Genomic DNA, 27,490 nt, shown 5'->3' on the forward strand with positions numbered 1-27,490 from the left:
ATTTCCTTCTCGTCTAAATCGCTCCCCGGCAGTCGTTCGACAGATCTAAAAAGTTTTCAACGAAGAATCCGATGCCGAAGGCTCGAAACCTCCTCGGCTACTTTTTTTCGTGGCAAGTCTCTAGCGGTGAATGGCTCGTTGCCCCTGCACCGCGGAGTATAAGTAATTGCATTTTCGAATCGTTACTTCGGCCGGCTTTTGTGCGCTTTGGTACCGGGTTTCTTTGTGTTTGATTTCACCCACCCGGTCCCGCAGGGTATCCCCCATACCCACATGTTGCAAAGGTATAGGTTACCCATTGACAATAAGCCGCAGAATTTTTATTTTTCCCCGTCTTCACACATACATATATATATATATATATATATATATATAATATGTTATACATGTAGGTATAGATGTATACGTACCTTTTTTTCCTTCACGGATGTATATTATATTTTATTCCCCGCACCCTAGGGAAAATCTAGCTCGGCCGTGTACCTAGGGGATGCCAATTTTACGAGCTTTATTTAGATACCATTTTTTCAATGAGGGTGACAGCTTCGCGTGCAACATGTGTCCCCTTTTTGCATCAACACCTATGCCTACTCGTACCGCATCGAATTTTTTTCACGCGTATCGTATCATAAAGAGAATGATACAAAGAAATGTAAAATGGAATGGAAGATTAAGGGAAAATATGTTATAACGATAAGATTAACAAGAAATTCCAAAAGCGGTATTATTTACCTCAAGTTGTATAAAGGGGGAAAAAATTGTTCTCAGCTCGGCGATTATCGTATAATAAAGTTGTTAGTTCCAAGTATTCGGATAATAACGAACATTGCGGAAAATGGAATTACACGCACGAGGAGAGCTTTCGCCGTCCTTCTACGTCGCAGGCGTGCGCTTTCCACGAGGGATTAACACCCTCGGGAATTGGGTTTCGATTTTAGTCCAAGGAGGGGGGAGAGCTTGAGTCGTAAAATTCGAGTCACATAATCGTGTGAGTCGCTATCCTTATATTCGTCTGTGCACGAGAGACCTTCTGTCTTTTTTGCAGAAAAATGAAGAAAATGAAACGGTAACAAAATCGCTACTAGGGTAGAAAAAAAAAATATATATATATATATATATATATATAAGAAGGAAGTAGTAAAAATAATAAACAATAACCACAACGAGATCCAATTTCTCGCTTTGCATACATGCATAGCGATCCCATGGTCTGACTCGAAGCTGTTATTAGCGACGTGTTATTTGAATAGGGATGAATACGCGGACCGCTGATGGTGTCTTATATCCTATTCATACTTATCATGGTGTTTCGTAACTTTGTTCGAGTTCTGTTTCGAGTTTCCCCCCTTCTTTTCCACCCGTGACTCAGCAGCAACGTTGTACGTGTTATGATCGCCTTCCTGCGAGGGTAGAAGCAACGTTCTATATGCTAACGACTATGGAATTGTTTGTTGAAATATCAGACAGTTGTGTGTAAACAATTTTTCAGCTCAGTTTCCATTCTCCATTTTACCATACTCGTGTATCTGTGATGTTTGAGAAACGTTCTATGCTTGATGTTTCTTCGTAAAAATATTCCGTTTAATGATCGTAAAATTGCGTGAATGTTTATTTTATTTTACATTATCCTAGCAAGAGAAGAAAGGGTTTTCCCTTTTATACTTTGGTTCTACACAAGAATTTGTGTCGTACAAATATCATAGGATTATTCAATCTCAAATTATTCTGCATACACCTCAGTTTTCGTGTGAATAAATTGGACCAAGCGAAATTGCATGGAATCAGTGAACACGAAACTATTCAGGCACGGAACGATCCTACGTTACACAGAATTGTTCAGAGCAATAGGTTTGCAATTTTCAGCGAATTGCGAGAATTTTTGTCGTAACATCCTGCGGAAGACGAGGGTGAATGAACCGGGGAAAAGTCGAATAGAAATCGAATATAACGTAGTCGGTACTAATAAAATACCGAACCGCAACCTGACGGCTAAAAGTATAGGATGTGTGGTACACAGATTACTGGACAGGTCCAAGTTAACCGGCGAGCTTCGTGAAAGCTGACGTTTCCCGGCGTCAGAGCTGCCTCGTATACTTTTCCAGGCACATTCGCTCGCAACTCACTTGCATGTGCGCATGCATGTTTAAACGGAAACTCTAACTCCCAACGCCGCCCGTCCAAGGCTGAGTTAAAGTATCGGAGGAAGCTGGCTGACGGGAATCGCGAGACTGTAAAAATAAAAATTCCGAAGAAGGATGTGATGCCGGGTGCAAAAAGCAGCGCCATAATCCTCGCGAGTTTAATGTACAGTCTCGTTCGAGGTGAGTCTTCGTGCATCAAACCTTAGAGCAGATCGGACTGTGCGCTAAATGGTTGTTGGATCATAAAAATGTATTTTTTCAATGGGCGGTTCCACATCATTTGTCGGGGATTAAGTATACGATGACAAGTATTTACCGTGCTGATTGATATTTGATTTTTTGAGTCAAAGGGATCCAAGTTTTCGTACGGTGGATGATTTGACAGCCTCCGCATGGACAACCAATATCCAATCGCTAGATTCGGGTTAGGTTACGGACTTTGAACGTTGCTTCGTCAGCATAGCGTCAAGTTTAAAGTCCTTATCTTTATCTCAGCAGCGATACAAGTCTTTATCCTGCTCTAAATCAAGTTCAAGGTCGTTATCTTGCCCTAAATATTCCAGAAACAATGTCCATTTGTCGAATTTGAGTTAGGTTACAGACCCTTAAACGTTCCTTCGGTTAAGAGAAAGTCAAGTCTAGAGTCCTTACCCTGATCTTAGCAGCGTTGAAAGTCTTCACCCTGCTCCGAGTCGGTTTCAAAGTTTTTATCCTGCCCTGACTAAAATTGAAAGTTGTAATTCTAACCTAGACCAAGTTCGAGGTTCTTTTGTATCGATCGAAGGAACACTCGGAGTCCTGATAACCTAACCACAGTTCGACAAACGGATGTTCACGCGGGTTCTTTGACCCAGGTCTGACATTACTAAAAATCAAAAGCGAACACCGCTTAGGTGTGAACACATCGATGTGGGAATGTGCTCAGCGAATCCCGCAAGTTAAGGGTGCGATCGGTACGAGGTCGCGGTAAACAATCCTTCCCACAGCGACGTGAAATATAAAGGCGAGGTGGGGTGGTGGTCCTGTTGCTTTCTGGAATGATGATATTAAATATACATTCCTCACTCGCGCGGCATCGCTGCATCGTGTACGCATATACGTGGTCTGGGTGGATAAGATCCGCCTCGAGCTGCTGGTCCATGGGGTGAAAGAGGGGCGAAGACGGAGGAGGAACCGCTTTGCCTAACCCAGACAAGATCGAGGCGCAACTTGTAGCGCGGGTTTTACGGTGGCGATGAATTTAGGATGGCTCTCCGAAAAATTCTAGTTTGACGAGACGCGCTTCTTCCTCGACAAACCCCTACATGAAAATGGGCTTACCATATACTTAACTGTTTTTAATAATTCAACGGCTACTCCGGCTTGTGGTTCCTTCCTTCTTTTTCTTCCTTCACTTTCCTATGCTGTTCAAACCGCTACCTCAACTGGCTATGCAAACAATCCGGTTACACAAGATTTTTCACAAGTCGAGTCAAGTTTGGAAATATGTTCCAAAGGTTTGTTGTGTCGGAGAAATCCTCGACTCCTAAATACCGAATTCTAATCGTGACAATGCGTTATCCATAGAACCGCGTCAGCACCTAACATGAATAGGAAATCACTCGGTGGAAAGACCCTTTGAGGTTCGTGTTCCCTGCACCCTCATAGAAACGGTGATCTGGATCTGTTCTCAGAGTCCGAAGAAATCCAATCCTAATTGCGCTATTCATGTGGAATCGGATATTTCTCGCGACGATGTTATATATTCGACACACGCAAAAAGAAGAGAAAAAAAAGAAAAAAAAATAAATAAAACAGTCGACTTTCGTAGAATTCCGAAGAGGTTTTTGTATTTCGTTTGTCTACCTTGCAGCGTGCCAAATCTTGTAAGTTGCATGGTAACTGTTAACTTTGACAATGTACGGAAGCGAGCTGATTCGAGCCACGTTTTGCTCACCTCTCCAGTTCTCGCGATGAAAGACAAACGGTTTTTTAGAACAAATTTGTATTCCAAGTTCCGAGAGCGTTCAGGAAAGTTCCACTTCGACAGAGAAGGGGGTTGCAGTCGGTGTAATCCTCGGGCAAAGATCGGGGCTCGGCAAGTTTCCAGACGGTGGGCGTATATCTGAGAACATTTGTAATTGAAGACAACTAAACAGGGCAATTATCAGAACAAGTAACAGTCAACACTCGGAGTGTAGTCGAAAATCCGCTTCCTCTCGCTCCAATTCCGTTCCGTTCCTCCCCCCTCCGGTGCTACGTCAGTTTGGCAAACTTGCTGCAGCGCCACCGTCTTTAGTTTGTCTTTGCCACCTTTACTCGCTGCTTTACGGTTTAACTTTTTAATTACCCCGGCGACTCGTGCTTATTGTCACATTACGCCTACCCCATCTGCTAACCCGGGTTCTCTCGTCGTTTCAGCTCTGCTAACGAGGGCCAAGGACTGCCTAAAGGTCCTGAGCGTGCTTAGTGTGAACAAGACGGAAGTAGACATCCCCTATACCCGTTTAATTTATGGGAAAAGTGTTTAAATAGCCATAGATTTTTTTGCCAAGACCGGGTCCCGCTTCTTCTTACACCCAGGCTAGTCTACGGTTCGTACAGAGATTGTAAATTCTGGGCTCACGTTGAAAAGCGCACAACGTAACCGCCAAGTCTGGTAAAGTCTGAGCAAGCTTCCGCTACGCGTCTATACTGTACATATAAAATAGTAGCGAGAAGGAAGGAAGAAATTTTCGCAAGTAAAAAGCCCTCGCTCTTTCCCGGTGCTGGGGGTTATAAAAAAAATTTCAATTACACCTCCACCTCGCTCTTACTCGCGTTCACACTCCGGAAGGAAGGGATGAATACGAAGATAAAAAATGAATGAAAATAAAAAAAAAAAAAAAAAGAAAGAAGAGAAAAATCGAAATAAAAAAAGGGAGAAACATATATACCGAGATAAAATTGACGAGATACGGAGTAAATCACCTGCAGAACCGAAACGCCGTTATCCGATTGAAATCGATATTGACTGCAGATTGAATTCCGACGAGAGATCAGAGTTGACAGTCCATTATGAAAAAAATGACTTACCGACCGTCGGGGTCTACATCGTCCCGCCCTTTTTTTTTTATACCGTAACCCACGTATGTGCATCAATTTCCTATGAATATTCAGGCTGATGAAGCGCCTCCAAGCTCGCCTCTCCCTCCAGCTTCACACGGAGGATAAAGAAAAGATGGTCCACGGAGGGTGATGTGTTGGGGGAGTCCCGGCGATTCGGTCTGGTCGATCTGAGTGGCGCCCGATGTCCTGCGTTACTATTTAATGAGATAAAAAGGGCCGCGGTGGCTCTGCTCGATAAATTTTTAACGAATACCGCGGCTGTCGGGATGCGAGGTTCCAGGTTAGAGGGTGTCGGTGCCCATGGGATCCGCACAGTTTTCCTTCCTTAATATTTCATCGCCGTAAATTGTGTGATCTTCTTCCCCTTCTTACCGGCCAAATGTACCCCCACCTCTTTTAGAACTGCCGACACACCCCGCCTTTCAAGGCGTTCGACTCATTTCTGTAAAGAAACGCGTAAGAAGTAGAGGTACACGAGCATGTGGAAGGAATCGAGTGAAAGGTATTCGACTGATTAAAAATGTATCAGCTGCTTACCCGTTCAAGGAAAAACGTCATCAAGAAATTGCGCAGGTGCTCAATTGGTTCACACTTTTTTCTGAAACAATTGCAAAGGCTTTTGGTCACTCCTTGTAATAATGTATCAAACGTATGGTACAGACATAAACTTGTGAAGGCAGAAATACGATGCAACGAAGGTTTGACATTGCGACTGAAGTTAATCGAGTTGAATTTAGTTGATATAATGCTATTTGAATGCAGGAAAAAAATTTCAAACATCATCGATTTTAGATGTAACGATACAATTATTGACGACTTTGAAGAGATGCGATTATCGAGTCATTTCTACAGTGAAAAAATCAGGCGCATTAAGGTATACGATAACTGTTCATTCCATTCGATGATTTTACCAATCATGTTTATTTGATCAACTCAGAAGTCAAATAGGAAACATGAGTTTGTTTATTTGTAGAGAATTTACTTTTGATCAAGATAAACCTTAATACATCAGAATCATTCGAACAATGCGATATTTTCATTATAGAAATACTTCAATACCGGTATCTCTTCAAAGTCACAAATACAATTATGCCAATGTAGTTGAAATTTATATTTTTTCACGTTTTTTATCTCTCTTTTCTACGGGAATGTTGTTGCAACTACCTGAATTAAACTCGATGAACTCTTTTAAACCTTCGTTGTATGATATTTTGATTCGATTCTGTATATTTTGTGCATCCTTAAACTGAAACTAAAATATTTGAGAAAATTTGAAAATTACTTGCACCAGTTATTCCCCGGTATTATAAATTTCCTATCCTAGGTAAGTAAAATCTCACGTTGATCTCTGACTGCACTTTTTTTTTTCATTCTTCTCTTAACGACAATCGGCGTGTACCGGCATTACCTACTGTACGTTCGTAACGTATCTTGAATACAAGAGTACGCTTTACAGTCTCTTTAATAAAGCAGCGAGACGACGAGAGGATCAAAATGGAGGAAGGCCGAGAAAGTGGCGGGATGTGTTTTCTAAGAACATCGGTACGTAGTCGGGTACGTTGGAAGAGGCCCAGCAGAGAAAACTTCGGTAGCTAGTCCATCAGTCCAGTAGTTTGCGAGTTTCGGTTTCCGGGGTCCAACGCTTCGCAATTCTCGTTGCCCGAATTTACGGCCCTTTAGTTTTCGGGACGACCGTTTCGCTCCGTGGTTTTCATCGCGAGGATTCTCAACTCTGCGAACTTCCAGCATCCCACTTCCTTATCATCGCTTTCTATCCCGCGGCATAAAGTATCGAAATTTCCAATGACTGATCATTTATCGTATCAACCCTACCACCTAGACGCTTTCATTATACACTCCCGTGATCAACACCGTTTATCTCACTTGCAATATTCGTAGCCGCGGTTATTCCAGCAAATGGAGAAACCCGATTCCACGATAGTGGGCAATAATTAATGGGGTAGGCAGCCGGAGTGCTGGTGGAGGGATTCGAGTGGTGGTATATACAAGTATTTCCCGTACCCTGGACCACCCTCACCCTCGTCAGTTCGCTTCTCTTGAGTTTTAAAAAATTTCCTGGCCGCCAATAAGTCCGACCGACTACTCACTAGCGGTGTAATAAGCAGGGGCGATTGATATCCGTCTTGGCAGCATTAAATTCCACGGCTAACCGAAGGCTCGCCGGTAATTAAAAGCCAACCCATTACCGCCCTCGGCGGTATCTGCAGCCCGAGCTGTTGCGGTAATCATCACTATTCGCTTTTAGGTACCGAGAATTAAATTTCCACCTCACGCTGTGCGGTGCGATTTCTAGTCAGTGCGACGCAGTCGCGATTTTCACACTCTTGTAAGAATCTAATCCACCTTCTTTTATCTCGATCCTTGACGAGGTACCAAAGCAAAGACGACGACCTCACTCGTTAAAACGCACCAACGTTATATCAGCCACTGAATAGTTACACCCTCGAAAGCGGTAAACACCCTGGCTTCTTATCGCAGCTGGCCTCGTTGCCCTTTTCGTGAAAAGCACTTTTTTTTTTCTCCAGGCTTAGATACGGAATGGGAAACAACTTGAGGGGTGATAATATCCTACGCAAAGCGTGGCCTATCGTTCCATCGCGGATGACACAATGACATTGATTTTATACGTATATTCCGCTCGTGTGCAAACTTGTATCTCTTTCCCCGGTGCCAGTCAACGTTTAGTGGATATTATGCAGACAGATTCTTCACTGCCGTAAAAATAGCCGTGTTCAACATGGGTGGATCAGTTTAGTAGAAAAGCGTCCTCCCACATTCTTCAAAACAAATGGAAATGAAAAAAAAAAAAACAAATGCCGACGGACCTCGTGGCAGATTCAGATATTTTTTGACTTCTTTCAAGTACCAAAAACTGATGATCTTTTTTCTCTTATATTCAAAAGACGTGACCATGAATCTACTAGCCATGCTACCCAACATGAACGCAATACTAAATAATTATTTTTGATCTTCAACTGGTATATGTATAATAAAAGGAGATACTCAATTTTTCTTTGCTATTATAACTAATTGCAGATTTAGAGTAAAAGTTCTTCTACCATTCTAATCGGATCGTCGAAATCTATCTGCGGTTTATCTTGAAATGAGACAAAATGATCGTGCTACTGTAAGGTAACGGAATCATTGCAAGCACATTATACGCGACGGATAAGGAACTTCGACTTATCCAGTAACTAAGACTCGGCATCGCCGGCGAAGTGGATTCAGCGACGCGTTTACGTGCCTAGAGTCGTATTTGATTCATGAAATTTTTTATAACGCAGAGCGTGAATAAATTGATCACGGCTCTTAGAAGTTTGGGATAAAGTTTTTACGGTGAAAAGCATCTCTTGGACGAAGTCAAATATTCCAGTGGTTTACTTCGGTGGATGGTATTTACGGGGGTTTATGACTTCCTGCCGCGCCTAACCGACTCGCCGCCACTCCTAGAAGACAAAACTTTTCACTCCCTTATAACGTATGCTCATGTCAAAGGTTAATTCAGGCCTGGAAGAATTAAATATTGACCTCTGCCGATATTTATCCGTACACGAAACCAACAAAACTATCTAAAAAGTGAGCGAGAGTCGAGAAGCAGAGCGGTTTTTGTCTTCGTTTCGAAATTTGATGAATTGCTTTTTCGACTCTCCGAAAACTCGACATTCCGACACTTCTGTTGTGCAGCCACTCTACTTTTCGACACCCACCCCGAAGAAGTTTCAGGGCTCCTCCCCGATCTCCTCCGTAAACCCAGTGGCGAGGATAATGGAGACGATGAGACGACAACCGAAACCTAAAGTAACAGTTGACAGCCGCAACGTGAGCTTGCGGGCCAGCATCACAGGTACCCACCTGAGACTTTGACGGTAGAAAAAAGCGCACTGATTACAAGAGGGGCCCTGCTCCATGTGTAATCACCGTAGAGTCTGCCCGTCCCTCCGCCCCTTTCCCACAAAGTTCCCTTTATACCTTTCCACCTTCGCCCTTCCTTTTGCCCGGATCTGAGACATCTCTATTCAGCTCTGAAGGCTCGAAGCGTAGAGATGCTGGCTTGATTAAGCTCCCAGAGGTGATGATGACGTGGAGAAATATCAGGGGTTGTCATTCGCTCGTCGACGCTACTCGGTAACTCTTAACGGTGTTCTTGTACCCGCAACCGCCTGGCGATCATTATCGCTGGACAAGAAAAAAAGAACGACTATGGAGCGTACCAAGCGCTGATTAAATTTCATCTAACAATAAGAGTAGAAGAAGCAGCTCTGCCTGGTCTAATACAGTGAGAATGCTGTAGTTGAGTCCAGATGATTCAGCTCGAGATAAAACGGCATTCTTGTTCGTATGCACTTGTTTTTCCTATTTGTTTCTTGGATAGAGTTAGACGCAGCTTCCTGATTTTCGACTTCTATTAGTACCGGAGATGAGATTTTTCTCGTCGCTACATTTGTATCGATTGAAACCTGAAGCATAATTCGTGTCGTTGGTAATTCCAGTCGGAAAAATTTACGTTGAAATTTCGAAGTGCATATATTTGTCGATGAGGTAATCCGATGTTTATCTTCACCGAGGCATTGGATCGCAAGTGTGACAATAAATAAACGCCAATTTTAGTTTCTCGCTGAATAGTCAACGAATAAAATCTTTTGAGATACTCTATCTCTCACGTTTAAATTCGGTCTTGCTACGAATGTACTTTTTCCTACACTGTTTGACCGCATACCGAAAACTTGGTATCACCTTTTCTGTGGTTCACTTGCAATATGATAAGCAACGTTCAATCAGTCTTGATATTTACGTGTGACTGGTTGACCGATGTTTGGAATATTATGGCTCGGAAGAGAGTCTACACAAAAAATTGGTCACCTCATTTTTTCCGTATGAACCCAGTAAGAAAACGTAGGTTACTTCAAACCTTCAGGAAAATGAAGAGGTCGACTAGTCTGCAATGTCGAACCTAGTTTCAAGATCACTGCAGGCTTCGAATGACCTTACGAAGCTTTAACAAGTATTTTACACGGACTTTGGGTGACTCGAAAGACTTCGAATGACTTCAATTGACTTCATCTGACCGCGACCACCTCATGAGTATGAGGGAGTTTCACCAGAAGTACTTGGAATACCATACGTGACTATCTGGTGACTAAAGTATGTCAAATAACTCGTTCAAATTCACATACATTCTGCAAAATCTGAAAGAAACTTCGCATAACACCACGAATTTCTTTTACCCGATTTCGAATAACTTCGTATACCTTGCAGTGACTCGACAGTCGGTCTTTGAGAGGTTGAAGCGAATGACTTGAAACGATTTGAGCGGCCGTTCTAACAAGTCTTCAGCTGACTTTCCAAGAATGGTCAACCCTACTAATAAAGTATAAAAATAGCACAGCATGGGTCAGGTTTAATTTATGATCGGAATTAATATCAACACGATCTTCGTTAGTTTTTGATAAACCTATGCAGGTCGGTGGAAACGGGCGTGTGCAGAATATGAAGTAGGCGCCTGCAGAGGTGCTCGAGTGCCGCGAGGTGACGACGGGGTTATACGTGGCGAAGAGGTGCGGAGAACGGGGCTCTGGCTGGCTCTACTGAATCGGGCGAAAAGGGGGCTGCGCTACTTTCCAGTATGCACTCGACCTCCATGATAAGCACCGGCGGTATTAACGCCGCGCCGCACACGTCGAACTTAATTATAACGAAAGAAGATAAAGGAAAACACGCGCCGTGCCTCGAGTCGCGTCGATTACACGTTACATTTATTCTCGGCTCACGGAGAGCAAATTATGGCACCGAGACGCCGAAGAGTGCCTCGTTTTATTCGGTAATTTGGTGCCGACAGCGCTTTTCTCGGCTCGCTTCTAAACTCGCCTTGTTTTATTCTTCTTCTTCTTCTTCTCCTTCTTCTCCTTTCCTCTCTTGGTTCGTTTAGGTTTTTGTAAGAGCGAAGAGGAGAACGCATTCGCAGCTTATACACCTCCTGGCCTAACCATCTTGCGCAGCCGAGCCGTAAGTCGTTGACCTTATTCACCTCTGCGTTTGAAGTGAGGAAACGCGGTCCTGCCGCTCTCCCAGCCCACCACCTTGATAAATCCCGCACCTCTTCGCACCTTCGAGCTCTCATCTCCTCGCCAGCCGAGCCGAGCGGCAAGCACTCTTCACCGCTGAAAAATATGGAGTGTGTACTTCCCACTCGCGCTAAGACGCCTCTGGCCGGGGCTAGGAGAGCATAGACGAGCCTGCATATCACGCTTCGCTAGTCAAAGACAGTCATCCGCTGTCCGAGCGATAAAAAAAAATAACAGAGAAATCGAGTGGACGCGTCTACGAAAGTTCAAGTCTAATGGTTATTGATTTTTGTATTAATCAGATTCATTTGAAGGCGTGGGTAAAATTTGAAACAGACGGAATCTGAAGGAAATTGGATGGCTACTTTCAGCATCGTTGCTCTTGTGTTCAGGGATGCGTTTCGGGTGATATCATCTTCCGATCATGTTCCGATTTGTCAAAGAAAGAAATAAAATTTATTTATCGAATTTATGGAATTTTCTCCGCGCTCAAATCACACACATTTGATTTGGAAACAACTGGGTTATTTTAACTTGAGTAACAAAATTAATTTTTCAAAACCTAGAAGACTTGAAAAAACTGAATCAGCATCCAAAGGGTTCGAAAATTGTTTGAAATTTTCATTTATCAGAAAACGAGGATTTGCACTGCGGGGAAAAAGTCAACAACGTAGGAATAATTTATTTTACGCAATTTCGTGAACGAATAGGGTAAACTACGAACAGAATTTGGATAATGTAGAAACAGACAGATCAAGTTGAGTATAACGCGGCTAACAAACCGGTTCCTAACCCGACCACTTATTTGAACAATACGCGTTCTGTTCGAAAGCAATTTACATTGACGAAGCTGTTCGTTAACGATTCTTTGATTTTCTGTTACAGAGAGACGCTCTGAATCTGGAACCAAGCAACGTGGCCAATTGTGTGTCGAAAGGAAAGTCAGAGGTGAGTAAAACGAATAGAAAAGTTGTTGAAAAATGTTTTCTGCTCTGGAAATTGTGTCTCGACACGTGAGCAAGTTGATAGGAAAAAATAATCGGACGCGTATACAACATTTTTTATGTGTTGCAGAGTGAAAAAAAAACCAAAAAAAAAAGAAAAAACCACCAGTGTATATTCTATTACCGCGTTTACCGATTGCGCATCGGGAAGGTGAATCTACGTATAATGTACGCTTGTGCATAGATATTCATTTATCCTGCGTGATTTTATTCCGCCCGCCCAATTGAACGCAGCAAAATGGCAACGCGAATAAAACATCCACGTGATTAAAATGTACACATCGCACGTGTATGCGCGCACAATATTTTTCCATTATCACGCTCTCCTGTCCAACTCCAATTGATTTGCATTTCCCTCTCTGGCTGGTGTAGAATATCAAGCCTGCAGCGTGCCTCGCAGGTGCAAACGCGTGTTTTAGACGGGTAAAACTCGCCTGTACAACCGATATAACGTAAATTTATATCATCGAGGGTATAAATATTTTTGTAAACAGTAAAAGAGATTTAAAAAAAGAAATAAAAAAAATAAAAACTGATTAAAACACGCGCGCACACATCGGTAACTAAAATCGAACGGCGATTTATTTATTGATATTCATTTACCCGTAATTCGTGATAAAAATTTTTATACAAACGATCAACCTGTAAACGTTTGTCACGGTGTATTCGATTTAAAGTAAATATCGAGAATAGACGGGACCGAGCGGATCAGTACACCTACAACACTCGAAGACGAGAGTTCGATTTTGAAGTGCGTGAACAAGACTCTGTCAAGTGTGAAAGAAATCAATCCTGATTAGGTTATATATCGAGAATTAATATACGACGACACTTAAAATAACAAATATAAAATCACGTGATTAAATAAAACAGCACACTCAACAGCATACTCAAGTATTGACATTCGAGCTCCCTTCAATATATATATATATAATTATATTGAAGTTATCACGTACATTTTGACGATAACTGCCCGATATCTTCGCTGTCATTCTTCTTTATTCACTTTTATGACAATTTTGAATTGAATTTCACGCTTAGTATTATATTATTATACGCTTTGTACCGTTTCTTCTCGTTCAACATTAAAGTATGAGGTCAAATTTGTTGGCTTGCGCCGCGTAGGGGGAAATAATTTTTTACTCCATTACAAATGTTATCGTATAGCTCGTCGATAACCGTAAATAAACGAATAGTCGTTTTCATTGCTATGTTGAACCGTTTTATGCATTTTTGTTTAGTAATCTAGTTGCTTCGATGCCCATGGTTATACAAAAAAAAAAAAAACATTACTTGTTCCAGCATTTCGACTGCCGCAATCACATCCGAGTAATACAGCCGATGGGTGAAGGGAATCGCCTATACATGTGCGGAACGAACGCTCACTCGCCTAAAGACTGGGTGATATACGTAAGTACCGCAAGCTTCGCACGCTTAAGATTATTAAATCTGAAATTAAGACGCACTGTGAAATATTTAATTTGTTACAGTAACTAGAAAAATTCAGTAAAACCGGTATCGTTAAAAGAACTGTTCGAATACTGTTGAAATTACGAAAAACGAGGTACGCTTAACCATTTTGCGCTATCGTCGATCCTTTTTTAGTAATTGCAACGCACAATCAGTTTCTGAGGTTTACTCTACTTTTTTAGTTAAATAAGGCTTCAACGTTAATTTATCGTTGCACAAGCATTAAATTTTCGCAACAGTTGCAAGAAAATATAGTAACGGTGAAAGAATAGCAACGGATACTAGACTTTCCGGTAACAGCTAGAAAACTAATTTTCATTTTCTACCTAGAACTATATTTTTCGATTTTGGTAAAAAATGAAGATAGTCAAAGACTGAGCGGTGAGCAAAACTAAAAAATTTCTCTGAGTACAGGAAATAACGGGTATCCCCAATCATCCAAGCATTGTTCCATCTAAGGTATAATAGAACGAGAAGCTTCCCCTCCCAGAAAAAGATTTTTACTCACTACGTTGAAAATTATTATCCTCCAGAGTACAGTAGAGTGTTCTTGTTGGTAGAAGGACCGAGGAGCCTCGTTTAAGTGGGTTTTCGGGGTGCTTGTGTCTTCCGTAATCTTCTTAGGCAAATTTCACGTCATTACGTCGTATAATAGCTCTGGTCAAAAGATCCCGGGTCGATTTATGGGCCGGGTTCTACGTGTCTCACCTGCACCTCCTCGTTTTCGTGTCGGTATGCACGCGCACGTATAACGGGGTTGTTGCCGAGTAGACGACATCGCCTTGGCGCTATAGATTCGCCTCCGCGAATCGAGCCCCGCCGATACGCGCCCAGCTCGCCTATTGCCATAGTTATCCGTTGTAATCGAACGATGTATTAGTCAGCTACTCCAATTTCAAGGGTTGTGTGCTCTCCAACCCTGCTTTCGCAGGCCTGCTACTCGACCGGGAGAGATTAATGCCGGGCAGCCGGTCCCTGGGCTCGGCCTTTAAACACTGATTCGATGTATTCGATTGATTTCAGTTAACCAACTATTGATGGACGCTCGGTAGCGTTCGGTTCGATATCTCAAGCCCACAGGCACGTGTATAGATTGGTCTACCCGTGTCAATTTCCGAGTCGATCCGTTACCTTTTTCGAACATGCTGCAATGTTCTAGTGGAATCGTTTCAAATGTTGTTAGAATCGCAAGAAAACCAGACACAAGTAAATATTTCGTGGGATTATGGCTGTCGATAACAAGTTTTCTCGATATCGTAACGTTCGATCTGTTTGCCTATACGTTTAGTTTACCACAGTTTCTCAGTATCAATTCATTACTACATTAACATCAAATGATCGCGACAGTTTCAAGAAAATATTAGTATAATTACTGACCGTAATAAAACAAAATGGTAACACGTACCGGCGATGAAAACTTATTTTCGTGTTGTACCTAAAACTGTATTTCTTAATTAGGTATTAAAGAGTTTAAATGGTTGATGACTGTAAAGTAACGACACCAGAAATTTCTCTCGGTGTACAGGCGGGTATTCGAGTTTGATCCTTTACGAGAATAGATCGATGACTTTCTTCTGATTTCCTGCTAGTGAAACTCATGTTGTACCCAAATGCACCAATATGAACTTAAGTACGCGAGGGAAAGTTCACAATAGTCAATAATAGTGTAAATCTTTAGTATCAATCAAAATTACAGGTAATTCGAATACATCTTACTTCAAAATCTTAGGTCCCTAAAATCGTGGAGAGCCTGGCTCTATTCAAATTCTAGAATACTTTGTCAAATAGACAAGAATATCAAGGAAATGTGTTGAAATTTTTTAACTTCGATACCATTTTTGGAAACTGTGTTCCAAGAATCCATTTAAGATTTGGGTATTCATACTTATATCTGACTGTATTTTACTGAGCTATCACCATTTTCGTAAGCCATCTTAAATCCGAGTTTATAACTAGCGATCTAAAAATGTAGTAAGAACTGAAATGTCTTTATAATTCCGTCAAAGTCCGCTCACCTTGTGCAAAATCGAATTAAATTATTGCGAATGACATATCTAGTTCTGAATTAACCGTCGTGAATCCGAGTAAAACCGAGACTACCAGCGAAAATTTGTGTAATAACAAGGCAGAACACACCTTTGAGTATCTTACCGAAAGCACTCTGCGAAATCTGAAAAGCTGTAACGACGCATGAAAGTAACTGGCACGGGTGCGCGGAGAGTGAGACGAGCGGAAGCTCGAAAATGAATGTTTTAAAATTTCAGAGCAATCTGACGCATCTACCGCGGCACGAGTTTGTGCCAGGTGTTGGTATGGGGATAGCAAAATGCCCGTACGATCCTGCGGACAACTCGACAGCCGTTTGGGTGGAGAAGGGAAATCCTGGCGAACTCCCAGCTCTCTACTCCGGAACGAACGCCGAGTTTACAAAAGCCGACACGGTCATTTTCCGGACTGATTTGTACAACCTGACCACCGGACGAAAGGAGTTCAGCTTCAAACGGACCCTGAAATACGATTCGAAATGGTTGGACAGTAAGTAACGTTGCTCCTCGTCATTAATCCCACGTTTTAATTTCATCCGAAGTACCTGCGATTTACACGTGGATTTGGTTCAATTAATTTTCGAGACAGTATCGACTTCCCAGAGGCTAATGTGCTCGGCTTGTGAGGCTTGGTGCCTAGATCGGGATTCAACATCAGCGCGAAGAACGGGCGTTACTTTGCTACGTCCGGGCAACCGAAAGCTCGCTGACAATGAGACTCGATGACCTCGTGTCGAAACAAGCAGCTTCAAAGCAAGTTTGGCAAGACAGAAACGATGTACTTCTCCCTGCCATTCGTTCTGACATTCGTTAAGGTTCCAAGCGAGGAATAAAGTGTCCCAAAGTTTTATAGCGATTGGGTGAATTTGTTCCCAAAGTTCTTATCGGGCGACGGTATCGTCCTGCCTAATTAATTAGCGAGTCGTTGAGCTTGAAGCTCGGAGTTCATTGGCGTTGGTATCAACTCCCGATGACAAGCCTGAAGTAGCGCGATTTGAATCTTTGAAAAGCACCGTCCCTCTCGAATACTAGGCGGGAGATCTCAGCATCCCGCAGCACGTCACGCGGTGCCCGCCGAACCCTTCGTGAAACACGCGCAGAGGACCCATGATTAGCTATTTGTTTCGCCGTTTAATTTAAAGCCAGACTCTCCCTACTGCCGACACCCTCGCGCCTCTCGTGTTAACATCAAGGGCCATTCTATATTGAGTTTGTCTATTAGTAAAAGCGTTGATTAAATACGAGAGAGAGTCGAGAGACGGATGGGTTCACGTGCCCGTCGTCAAGTCTAAAGTACATACAATGAAGACTGATGTGATTCCCCGGCCCGAGTCAGAGGACGGAGAACGATAGGGAAAGAGAGGCAGAATAACCGGCTGATGCGACAAGAGATTCGCAGAGTGAGGGGAGGAAGTGGAAATTGCAAAAAAGTTGCGGAATAAACTTCTCTTCAAAGTTCGTTTTTACCGTGGTTCACACTGTTTGTTTTCGCATTACCAGTGAATTACAAGCACGAACAGTGCGAAGTAAAGCACCGTGTAAATGTAAAATACAACGTCGCCAGATTATAAAACATCGTTCTCGTATCCAACCCTCAAGTACGGTCAGATGACAATTGATACAAGGTTTAAAATGACAATCAAACAAATCAGGTATCGAAGTATTCCAAAGTAGGTTAAATATGCAGGTTTTGGTCACCTTAGCGATAGTTTGGGTTATCGTTTGACCCAGTGCTTTGATCTATTTATGTAGACACTTGTGTCAAAACAATGGAGTGTACCGGGAATTAAAACTTGTGTCCAAAACTTACTCAATGTCAGATTTTAGCCACGAATCAAAGTCATGTTGAGAAATACAGAGTTTACAAAGGTGGCCACAAATGGTGCATCTGAGCTACGTGAATTCCAGGATTTAGAATCGCAGTGTACAGTTCAGTTACGCCTGTCGGAGAGACAAATTCATTCGCGGTTTTTTACTGCCGAAGCTTGTACTCGTAGGAGTGAAAAAATTAGGGTTTAAAGACGGTGCTGCAACGGAAAGAGAGGGTACGAGGAAAAGTGACATAAAGTGGGAAGTCAAAGTCGACAATTGAATTCACGTGGTCTCGAAATTCGGTAGACGATATTTCAAAGAGGGTCTCGGGATCGAAATAAAAGCGATATCCTGGGGTTTCCGAGGGCGGAATTTAAGTGCGCGACGTCTGATTAATTTTGAAAGGAATCCTTCGAGCGGTAGTCAAGACGGGAGGGTGAACTTTGCATTCTAATTAAATTATCTCTTTCAAAATGAGAAGAGAAGCCTCGACGACGAGTCGGGGACTCGGCGCCAGGCTCGATACCAACGAAAACCGCAATCCTCTGGCCCCCGCGGCCCTCTCGTTGTTCAATAGAAACTCCGAAAGCGCTGGAAGCATGGATGGCACTAAATCGAGACAGTACTCGCATGATATAACTTCCTCTGCCTGAAGTAAGACAATCGGTCCAACCGTTGGGCTGTGAGGAAGATTAGAGAGTCCACCGTCAACTAGCGCCAGAATTTCGCCTAAAACCGGCGCAGTGCGGTGCAGCGACACCGAGTTCTCGGCTGCAGATTACAGAAACCGCAAACCGGCGGCCCTCTCAACAGTGAACATTTTCCTCGGGAAATACGCGATCGTTATTCTCAGTTACCGCATCACCACACACACCACCTCGTGGAGGACGAGTTGCTTTTGTCCGAATCTAGTCCGAATGATATTGAATTTCAGCCAACCGCTGTTTACAGGTCGATGGGGACGCAAACCGCGAGATCGGAAATCATAAAGAGCAAATAATCCGGACATGGTGTATACAGGCCAGGAGAGTAAGCTGCAAAGTCATAACTAACAAGGACAGTACCCGGGTGTAGCTCACAGATTTTCTTCATTCCGCGACAGGTTGTCGTATATCAGGAAACTTCGGTGTTGTATTTTATTTGCGCGCTAAACTACCCTCAAGGTTTAACATAAAAAAGTAAAGACTGCCACCCCGTAGGGTAAAAGGACATTGAGCACGTCATCGTTTGTCGACAGCAAGTAATGTCCGATTGGTTGTATCAGGAAATTTCACATCGTTATCGAATAATCGTAGACAATCGATTTTTGGGACCGAACTCTACGGTTGAATTTACTCTTTAAACGACAAATTGCGGAATGACAAAAATCGACGAGGTACACCTATACGTCAGTTGGGGGGCAGAAAGTCGGTATTCGCACGGATTACTCTGTTCGTTTCTATTTCTTATCCAGACCGATAATATCCGGGAGCGAAAATTTTTTTTCAGGGGTAAAAACTTCCCCCTCAATAAGCACCCCACTCTCATCTTGTATACAGATTTTGCCGAATGGCGGTACAGAGTCGATCCACTTGGCTCGGAGCCCCGCATTTCAAATCAGAACTCCAATTTCTCCCTCAAATTCTTGCTACTTCAACGCTCGATTTATTCCCCAAAAAAAGGTCGTCGCTTCCCGGGGCGCTGCTGTGCAGTCGAGTCGCGAGAAATTATGCGCCCCATACTTCGATGCAGGCAGAGGCAAGAGCTGATTCCGACCGACTGCAAGGCAACAAATACATTCCAAGCACGGGCCGAGGTACTCGGGAAGTTATCCTATATCCTCCGCTTACATGCCACCGGATATCACGTGCACCCCTGGCTTAATTGTACAGCAGCAGGATTAATTATTCGTGACCGAGTTTACGTTTACTTCTAGTTTCCTACTGCCCCTTACCGCTTGTAACTTTAGATTTTAAATTCTGCCCGGACAATTAATGTATCAACGGTAGAACGGAAAGGATACCGATCGCCTCACAGAAAATGGGTATCAAATTATCAAGATGAGTCGATCGTAGAGAAGAAGCTTTTATTGGGGGGGGGTAGATCGCGTACGTACGAAACTAGTCACGGCGATCGGATTCTGTTCGCCTTTGAATCAGGTATACATGCCAATCACGTGGCTGATTTATGGACAACTAACGTATTTGTATGAGCAACAACGTACGTTGAATACTCGAGTTGTTAGCGAGCAAATCTTATCCCGTTTTGCAGGATCAAAAACGCTGCAAGATAGAAGTCGATTGGAGAAAAATTCATGTCCGGTGACACACTTCAAAGTCTGATAACTTGGGCGTTGCTTAAATATGACAGACGATCAACTTTTGATAACCATGAGTCCAACAGTATCATTACTCAAGAATGTCCTATCTAATTGCTTCAGAACCAAATTTCGTCGGATCGTTCGACATTGGAAGCCACGTGTTCTTCTTCTTCCGCGAGACCGCAGTCGAATACATAAACTGTGGTAAAAGCGTTTACTCGAGGGTAGCACGCGTGTGCAAGCGAGACACCGGCGGGAAGAACATTCTCGCCCAGAACTGGGCAACGTATCTGAAGGCCAGATTGAACTGTTCAATCCCTGGGGAATTTCCATTCTACTTCAATGAGATTCGTGAGTAAACCTAGGATGAACCGAGGTCCGACAATCGGTAGAGAACCGCTTTCGCAATAGACTATAATGAGTGTTTTCTGGTCCAGAGAGTATCTACAAAGTGCCAGGTGATGACACGCACTTTTACGGGACGTTTACGACGTCGACAAACGGTCTGATGGGCTCGGCCATCTGCTCCTTCCACATCGACGCGATCCAGGAGGCGTTCCGTGGAAAGTTCAAGGAACAGGCGACCAGCAGCAGCGCCTGGCTACCCGTCTTGTCGAATAAAGTACCCGAGCCCAGGCCCGGCCAGTGTGTGAACGACACAGAGACACTCCCTGACACCGTCCTCAACTTCATCAGGTCACATCCGTTGATGGACTCGGCGATTTCCCACGAGAACGAGAAGCCCGTATTCTACAAACGTGACGTAATGCTCACTCGGCTGGTCGTCGACAAGCTGAGGATAGACTTCGTCGGCATGGACCTCGACTACACGGTTTACTACGCTGGATCCAGTGAGTCGCGGAGTCCATTCTTTCAGGCCCGATAACTTCTTCCACCGTCCAACTCCGCGTGACACTAATTACGTTTTAACCAATGTTTTTTTCAAGGCGACGGAAGAGTGCACAAGGTAGTTCAATGGCTCGATGGAAACGGAGAGTCCCAGTCCATTCTCTTGGACGTATTCGACGTGACTCCTGGCGAACCGATCCAGGCGATGGAGATCTCGAAGGAGCACAAGGCGCTCTACGTCGCCTCCGACCATCGGATCAAGCAGATCGATTTGGTCATGTGCTCGAGACGCTACGACAACTGTCTACGTTGTGTCCACGATCCGTACTGCGGATGGGACAAGGACACCAACACCTGCAAGCCCTACGAACCAGGGTAAGTGTACCGACGTGACGAGAACCGATTTTCACTGACCATTCTCGACGTTCCGGATCCTTCTTCTGCTCCTCAGGCTTCTTCAGGACGTTTCGAACAGCACCGCTGACGTCTGTGACAGCAGTGTTGGAAAACGGAAGCTCGTCGTTACTTGGGGCCAGTCGGTGCATCTGGGCTGTTTCGTAAAGATGCCCGAAGTCCTCGCCAATCAGGAGGTCAGGTGGTACCATTACAGCAAAGAGAAGGGGCGGTACCAAATCGTCTACAAGTACGGCGCTGGTGGTGACAAGTTCATCGAGACATCGGAGAAGGGACTTGTCATCGTTGGAGTGAACGAGCAGGACGCTGGTCGTTACGACTGTTGGCTTGGCGGTGCGCTGCTTTGCTCCTACAACATCACCGTCGACGCTCACAGGTGTTCCGCACCGGCAAAGTCGAACGATTATCAGAAAATATATTCCGACTGGTGCCACGAGTTCGAGAAGTATAAATCGGCAATGAAAAGCTGGGAGAGAAAGCAAGCGGTGAGTCTTTCACATCTTCGTTCAGCTAATTGTTAGTGGTTTTGAGAAATCAGGGTTGCCCGCGTCAATCTATTCGAACCCGTGAAAATACAGTAACGATCGGAAGACTTCGGACTTGAAGAATAAGCTCTAGTGCGGTATCGTTCATTTGATCAATCAAGCTCCGACATTCACAGAGACAAAAATGACCACATCACTCGCGTCCTGACGTCGTGCTTTACGTTTCGCGCAGTCTTATGCATCTGTGGGAAAATTCCTGGTTACTCTAATGCGCGGCTCGAAGGACGAAGATTTAACGATGAACGTCTTGAAAATATTCTAGCTCGCCTCATGGCTGCATAAGAGTGTTCGAAAAATAGGCGTTACGCCAACCACATACAAGGTGGATTGAATCGAATTGTCGAGAACGTTTAAGAAAACAGTAATGTAGGTTCGTGAATGAAGAGAGCTCCCTTCTTGTTCTGTTTTAGCAATGCGCTTCACGGCAGAACGACAGTAATCAAAACGTTCACACTAACGAGGTCTACGGTTCGTCCCTGGTGTGATGAATCGACGGCTCAAGCGCCTTGACTAACTTGACGTTAAATAAAATACCGGAGGTTATTGTCGAGCAGGCAAGCGTTGACGTACCGTTAAAAAACGTTGGTCCAAGTACGGATAGTGACGAGTCCCTAAAAATTTTCATGATAATAACCGGAGCCGTATCGTTGGCGGTTACCGGGAGTGTAAATTGAAAAGGAACTGAGTGAAAAAACGATTGAATAAAAGAAATGAATATAAATTTAACAATGGTAATAAAGCTAAGAAAACACCGGTGAACATTATGAGATTATACGTAATGAGCATGTGCACCGAAGCCATTCACTCTCTCTTTCTCTGTCTCTTGATGGCTTCTGATTATAATTGAACCTTTGAACCTCGAATCACAAATTTCTTGAAAACAATTGCCTGCTGTAAATATAAGCCTGTATCGATACAGTGTGTAAACACGGCTTTTGGTATGAGTGTAAATATATCGTTTTATGATGCCAAATTTTAGTATCACCGTAAATTGTTAAAGTGCACAGTTTTTTCGATTCAACCGGACACGCGTTGAATTGTGTCAAACGAAACAGAGCGAAAAAAAAAAAACAAATGCTGACATCAATTTAATCACCAAAATCAACAAAAAAAAAAAGAATAAAACAAACGTGTGCTGTCACCGAGCTTATCACGCTCGACTATCCGAGCGTGTATCAATGAGAAATAAAGAACGAAACCCCTTCTCTCAAGCCAAAGTTCTTCACAGCAACCGCGCCAGCATGCACAATTAATCTTTCACCGTTTCGTGCTATGGTCAAGCACACTGCAGTACGCAACGGGGCGGACGTTTTGCTAACCGGAAGTGAGTCGTTACCGCATGTTGAACGAGCAATTTCTAGGTGCGGGTGAAGGAGGCGCGACGATTCGCCGCTGCGTCAACGTCACCATTTTTTTTTTTTTTTTTTTTTTTTTTTGCTTTTAACCTGTGTAAAGTATTTTTTGTTTTCTTAGACCTGTGATATATACATGTATTGAAAAGCTGCTCTAAGATTTTTTCAATTTGAAAATAGTGAAGAAAAAAAAAAAAAAAAAGAAAGAAAAAAAAAATAAATAAAATAACTTAATAATAAAACGTCGCCAATTCGGTGACCGATAGCGGGACAATATATTGATCCCACGTTATATGGCTGAAAACAATCATGAATGTATAGTGGATAGGTATTTCTTATACCTGTGCTGATGAATGTAATGGCGATAGATTTTAAGCTGGTAAGACGATATAGAATATAGTTGTGGAAAAGAAATAGTGTGACTAAAAATCTGATGAGGAAAGAATTCAGGGTCGATGGAAATTAGAAATTATTATCGTCGAACGTGGAACGGTTAGAATGCGGGTTATAAGCACGACGGCCGTTTTCATGTTGAAAGTATCAGGGTGTTTTACATACATACTGACACCGTGTCACTAGTTCGAAATTTTTCTGCAACAACTCGTAACTGTAATTTACATGGTCGCGAACCGATCGCCGTTTCATGTTTCATCCATTTTCCAATTCTTTGGTTTCCGAACGAGTAGAAGTCAGTTGTATTTTTTACTTGGACAGTTATGTTTCTAATTACCGACGTGCAAGTAGAGAGAAAAAGAATAATCGTAACGGTAACGCGTAGTAAGGTGGAATTTTCGATCTGTCGAATATTATGAATAAGCAAAACTAGATCCTGAGGTGCTAGATACTGATGTAGAAGGTTGTTATCCAGGAGGATGAAAGAGAAGGAAAAGGGCGAACGAAAAATAACTCGTCAATAATTTATGTAACATCTATAATTAAACGAATTGGTTCAGGATGTCTTAACGTGACATGTGCGTGTATTATTGGCGCATAAGCACAAAAAATCAGTGGCGTGATCCAACTGCATACATGTAATGATTCAATAAATTGTATATAAAATGAATGAAAATTTATGAAATTTGCAACGTCATGTTGGATAAACGTTATATTATTTCTGTAGAGGAAAATTCTTAGAACAATAAATTGACCAAAAGATCGCGAACGATGAGAAGAAGATTCAAACGACTGCTTTCTGTGTAGAAAAAAAAACACTGTGAAAACGAGAAGTGTGACGTTCGGCGTCGATGTATAATTAATAATTGCCATCAACAATTTGACGATAGCAAAAATTTACATTGCGCGAAATGTACAAAGTAATCGATCGCTATAACCGACGTATCATACACACCGGGAAGTTTCTTGTCTATGATATCGAAGGAGAGGTGAAATGGGTATAAACTTTTGGTGTAAACCATTGAATAAACAACGTAGCCAAGGGATGGGGAAGGAGGGGAGGTCATGACGCCTTTACCCGAGCGGATTTAACGAGTCGAGTTTCCCGAAGCTGCAGTTGTGTATATAGTTCGTTCTTGCCTCTGAGTTTGTAAATAATTGATTTAAAACTTTCGTTTCAACTTCAGGATAAAATTCTGCATCATTTTGAGAAGAATGATGGAGCTAGTGGTTAAAAAATGAAATAAATCCTTTAGCACGGCAAGTTTGTTGAATACTTAACAATAATATTTTCTGATTTTTGTACAAAGTCGTTATCTTTGTTTCTCCTGAATTCTTAACTTCGTTTCGTTTAATGACACAAAGTAGCGATAGAAATAATAACGCACGAAAACGATGGTAAAATTAACGATATTATCGTTTATTGTTATTATCGTTTCACGGTTGAAAGAGAGAGAGAGTAAAGGAAATAAATAAAATGAGGAAAAGGCACGTGGAGTTAGGTAAGAGACAATTATATGTATATATACATATATAAATAATAAATCTGGGTCTAATCGAACCGATTACTTTTGTATCCCATATTAACGGTAGCCACCTCTTGGTGAATAAAGTAACAAATTAAAGGAAAGAAAAAAAAAAATAAATAAATAAAACGATGATAAAAACATCACGTTCTTAGTCGATAAGCATGATACAATAATTGGTGAGCTAATCTTTAAGTGCGTAAATAACTTACATAATATGAGCTTCAACAAGTATTGATTAGTATTTAAAGTGTAAGTCGGCAAGTAAGTAAGTAAGTAAGTAAGTAAGTAAGTAAGTAATCAAGTAAGTAAGTAAGTAAGTAAGTAAGTAATCATGTAAGTAAGTAAGTCGGCAAATTTATTAAGTAACAAGTGATTAAGTAACTGAGTAATTATTCAAGAACGAATGAGTTCGGTGAATAAGGACAAACTAAGCATGTAAGACCGGCCAGCCAGTAATTTGCTATTTAATTATTGATTAGCAAGTGTACTTCGAGTCCCGTGCCCGGTGCCGATGAATATTTATACCACGAGCAGGAAAATATATATATATACATATATAAACCATATATATATATATATAAACCTAAACGCAAGAAAATTCAGCTCACAAATGTCGACGGAATTTAACTAACAGAATTGAGGGTCAAGGGTGGAGGGGGGGAGGGGGGGGGGGGGGGGGGGGGGAGGGAAGGAATAAATATTCCATTGCATTAGGCTACGTTTAGACGCGAACAATGAAGACTAAACTATGTACAATGCCCGACTGACTAAGCTACGAAACACCGTGAGCATTCAAATGAAAAAGACGCGAAGGGATGAAGGAAAACAAGAGAAGAAAAAAAATTAAATAAATAAATAATGACCCTTGTACCCGCCTACGTTAGCATAATTCGATGTAGTTGAGAACGTCGATCGATCACGACACGTTACGGAATATGTGTGTGAACACGTGACACTCGTACAGTACACTCTCACCTTCTATAACTTCATACGCAAACCGACGAATGGATAACGAAACGATGCTATATTTAATAAAATGAATAATTATTACGTTAAAATAGTAAGACTATAATACATGATCTTTGGGTAAGAGTTTGACGCGTGCGAATCGAGAAAAAAAAAAAAACAAGCAACAAGAAAATCGTAACAATAGTAATAATAATAATAACAATAACAATAATAATAATAAAAAAAAAAACAATAGTAATAATAACGTCATAATCCAAGATTCAATTTCGTCGCACGGTTTTCGGTGACGGACAGGAATAAAAAAAAAAAAAGCTCGTCGCGCTTCAAGCTCTTCAGGAAGTCGGCGTGATTACGGAAAGCAATCTTTGATGAAATAAAATTGTTATAAACTATATATATATACAAGCGTATTATATTATTATGATTTTTACCGTATGTTATACCGAGGAAGGAAAAATCGGTTGGCGCAACGGAAAATTGGTAGGTATTATATTTTCATGTAGAAATTCATGGCTATTTGTCTTACTTAATTTTTTCGATTCATTTCTTTCAATATTTCTACAATATTGTACATTGTATTCATACACTTGTAGCGAAGTTAAATTCCTTCTTTTTTTTTTCTTTTTTTTACAATCAACGATTACGGAAAAAGCAATTTTACCTGTAACTGTATAATATTATATTATACCTATAGGTCGGTAAATATTTTCGGTCGCCCCAACTGGAGCTTTAGTTTATAGATTAGCTCGATTAGTGTAAGTTGTACGATGGATTATGATTAATCGATCGGTATAATATGGTGGTTGAATCCGTATAAAGCCCAATAAGATAATGTGGATTTTATTAATACGATAAAAATAGCTGATAACGACTTACTAAATATCATTAGGAATAGCCAATGACTGTAATAGTTTTATCGCCAACTTTACATTTGGGTATATATATACATATATATATATACACACGTTGGTTTTTTTTTTTTTTTTTTTTTTTTTTCTATAAGACTCGTTATCATTTTCTATCCACCCTCTAAAGATCCGTAATTTGAAAAGTTCGTGAAACAGACTTGACCAAACATACTCATTTATTCGTTGGCCTGTTTTCAATTCTCGAGGAAAGACAGGAATTCAATTTTTTTTTTAACGTTTTTGTTTTTCCCCCAAAAAAAAATGTTGCGCATCTTTCAAAGATGACAGATTTTTCTTTATCGCGTTCTGAAATAATATTTTTTACGATGTATTGGCATATTCTTGAAGCACGTATATGACGAGAACTAAATCTGAGAAATCTTTTTGCCGTATAATCGTTTTACAGTCGCGAAGAATCGACGATTAAAGTCGCGTGAAGTTTTCAATATCCGCCTCGAGCTTCGAGTAAGACATTTGTTCGGAAAAAAAAAACAAATTGAGTAATTTTCAAGTGATTCAAATGTTAGAAATTGAAAACAGGCTTCAAGAAGGCTGTTCCCGGTTTTATCTACGAGCGAGACGAATTTCTA

General features: G+C 41.9%; 1 protein-coding gene across 5 annotated transcripts in view; it reads left to right on the plus strand.

Moving 5' to 3' along the window:
- Window positions 1–27,490, plus strand: part of Sema2a (Semaphorin 2a) — a 418,382-nt gene that overhangs the window by 253,624 nt on the left and 137,268 nt on the right. For 3 of the 5 annotated variants that reach the window (XR_011177160.1, XR_011177159.1, XR_011177161.1), the window contains 7 exons: window positions 12,197–12,259; window positions 13,618–13,725; window positions 16,050–16,320; window positions 20,062–20,292; window positions 20,379–20,792; window positions 20,889–21,165; window positions 21,242–21,689. Coding sequence is in view for 2 of the 5 variants with exons in the window: in XM_046624922.2 (XP_046480878.1) it covers window positions 12,197–12,259; window positions 13,618–13,725; window positions 16,050–16,320; window positions 20,062–20,292; window positions 20,379–20,792; window positions 20,889–21,165; window positions 21,242–21,689; window positions 22,160–22,234 (1,887 nt within the window). In the remaining 3 variants the exon portion in view is untranslated. Of the gene's footprint in view, window positions 1–12,196; window positions 12,260–13,617; window positions 13,726–16,049; window positions 16,321–20,061; window positions 20,293–20,378; window positions 20,793–20,888; window positions 21,166–21,241; window positions 21,690–22,159; window positions 24,374–27,490 lie in introns of those variants that run through there. The other 2 variants (XM_046624922.2, XM_069136147.1) reach the window with 1 other exon arrangement.

This window comes from Neodiprion pinetum, chromosome 5 (genome assembly GCF_021155775.2).
Source record: "Neodiprion pinetum isolate iyNeoPine1 chromosome 5, iyNeoPine1.2, whole genome shotgun sequence".
Lineage (NCBI taxonomy): Eukaryota > Metazoa > Arthropoda > Insecta > Hymenoptera > Diprionidae > Neodiprion > Neodiprion pinetum.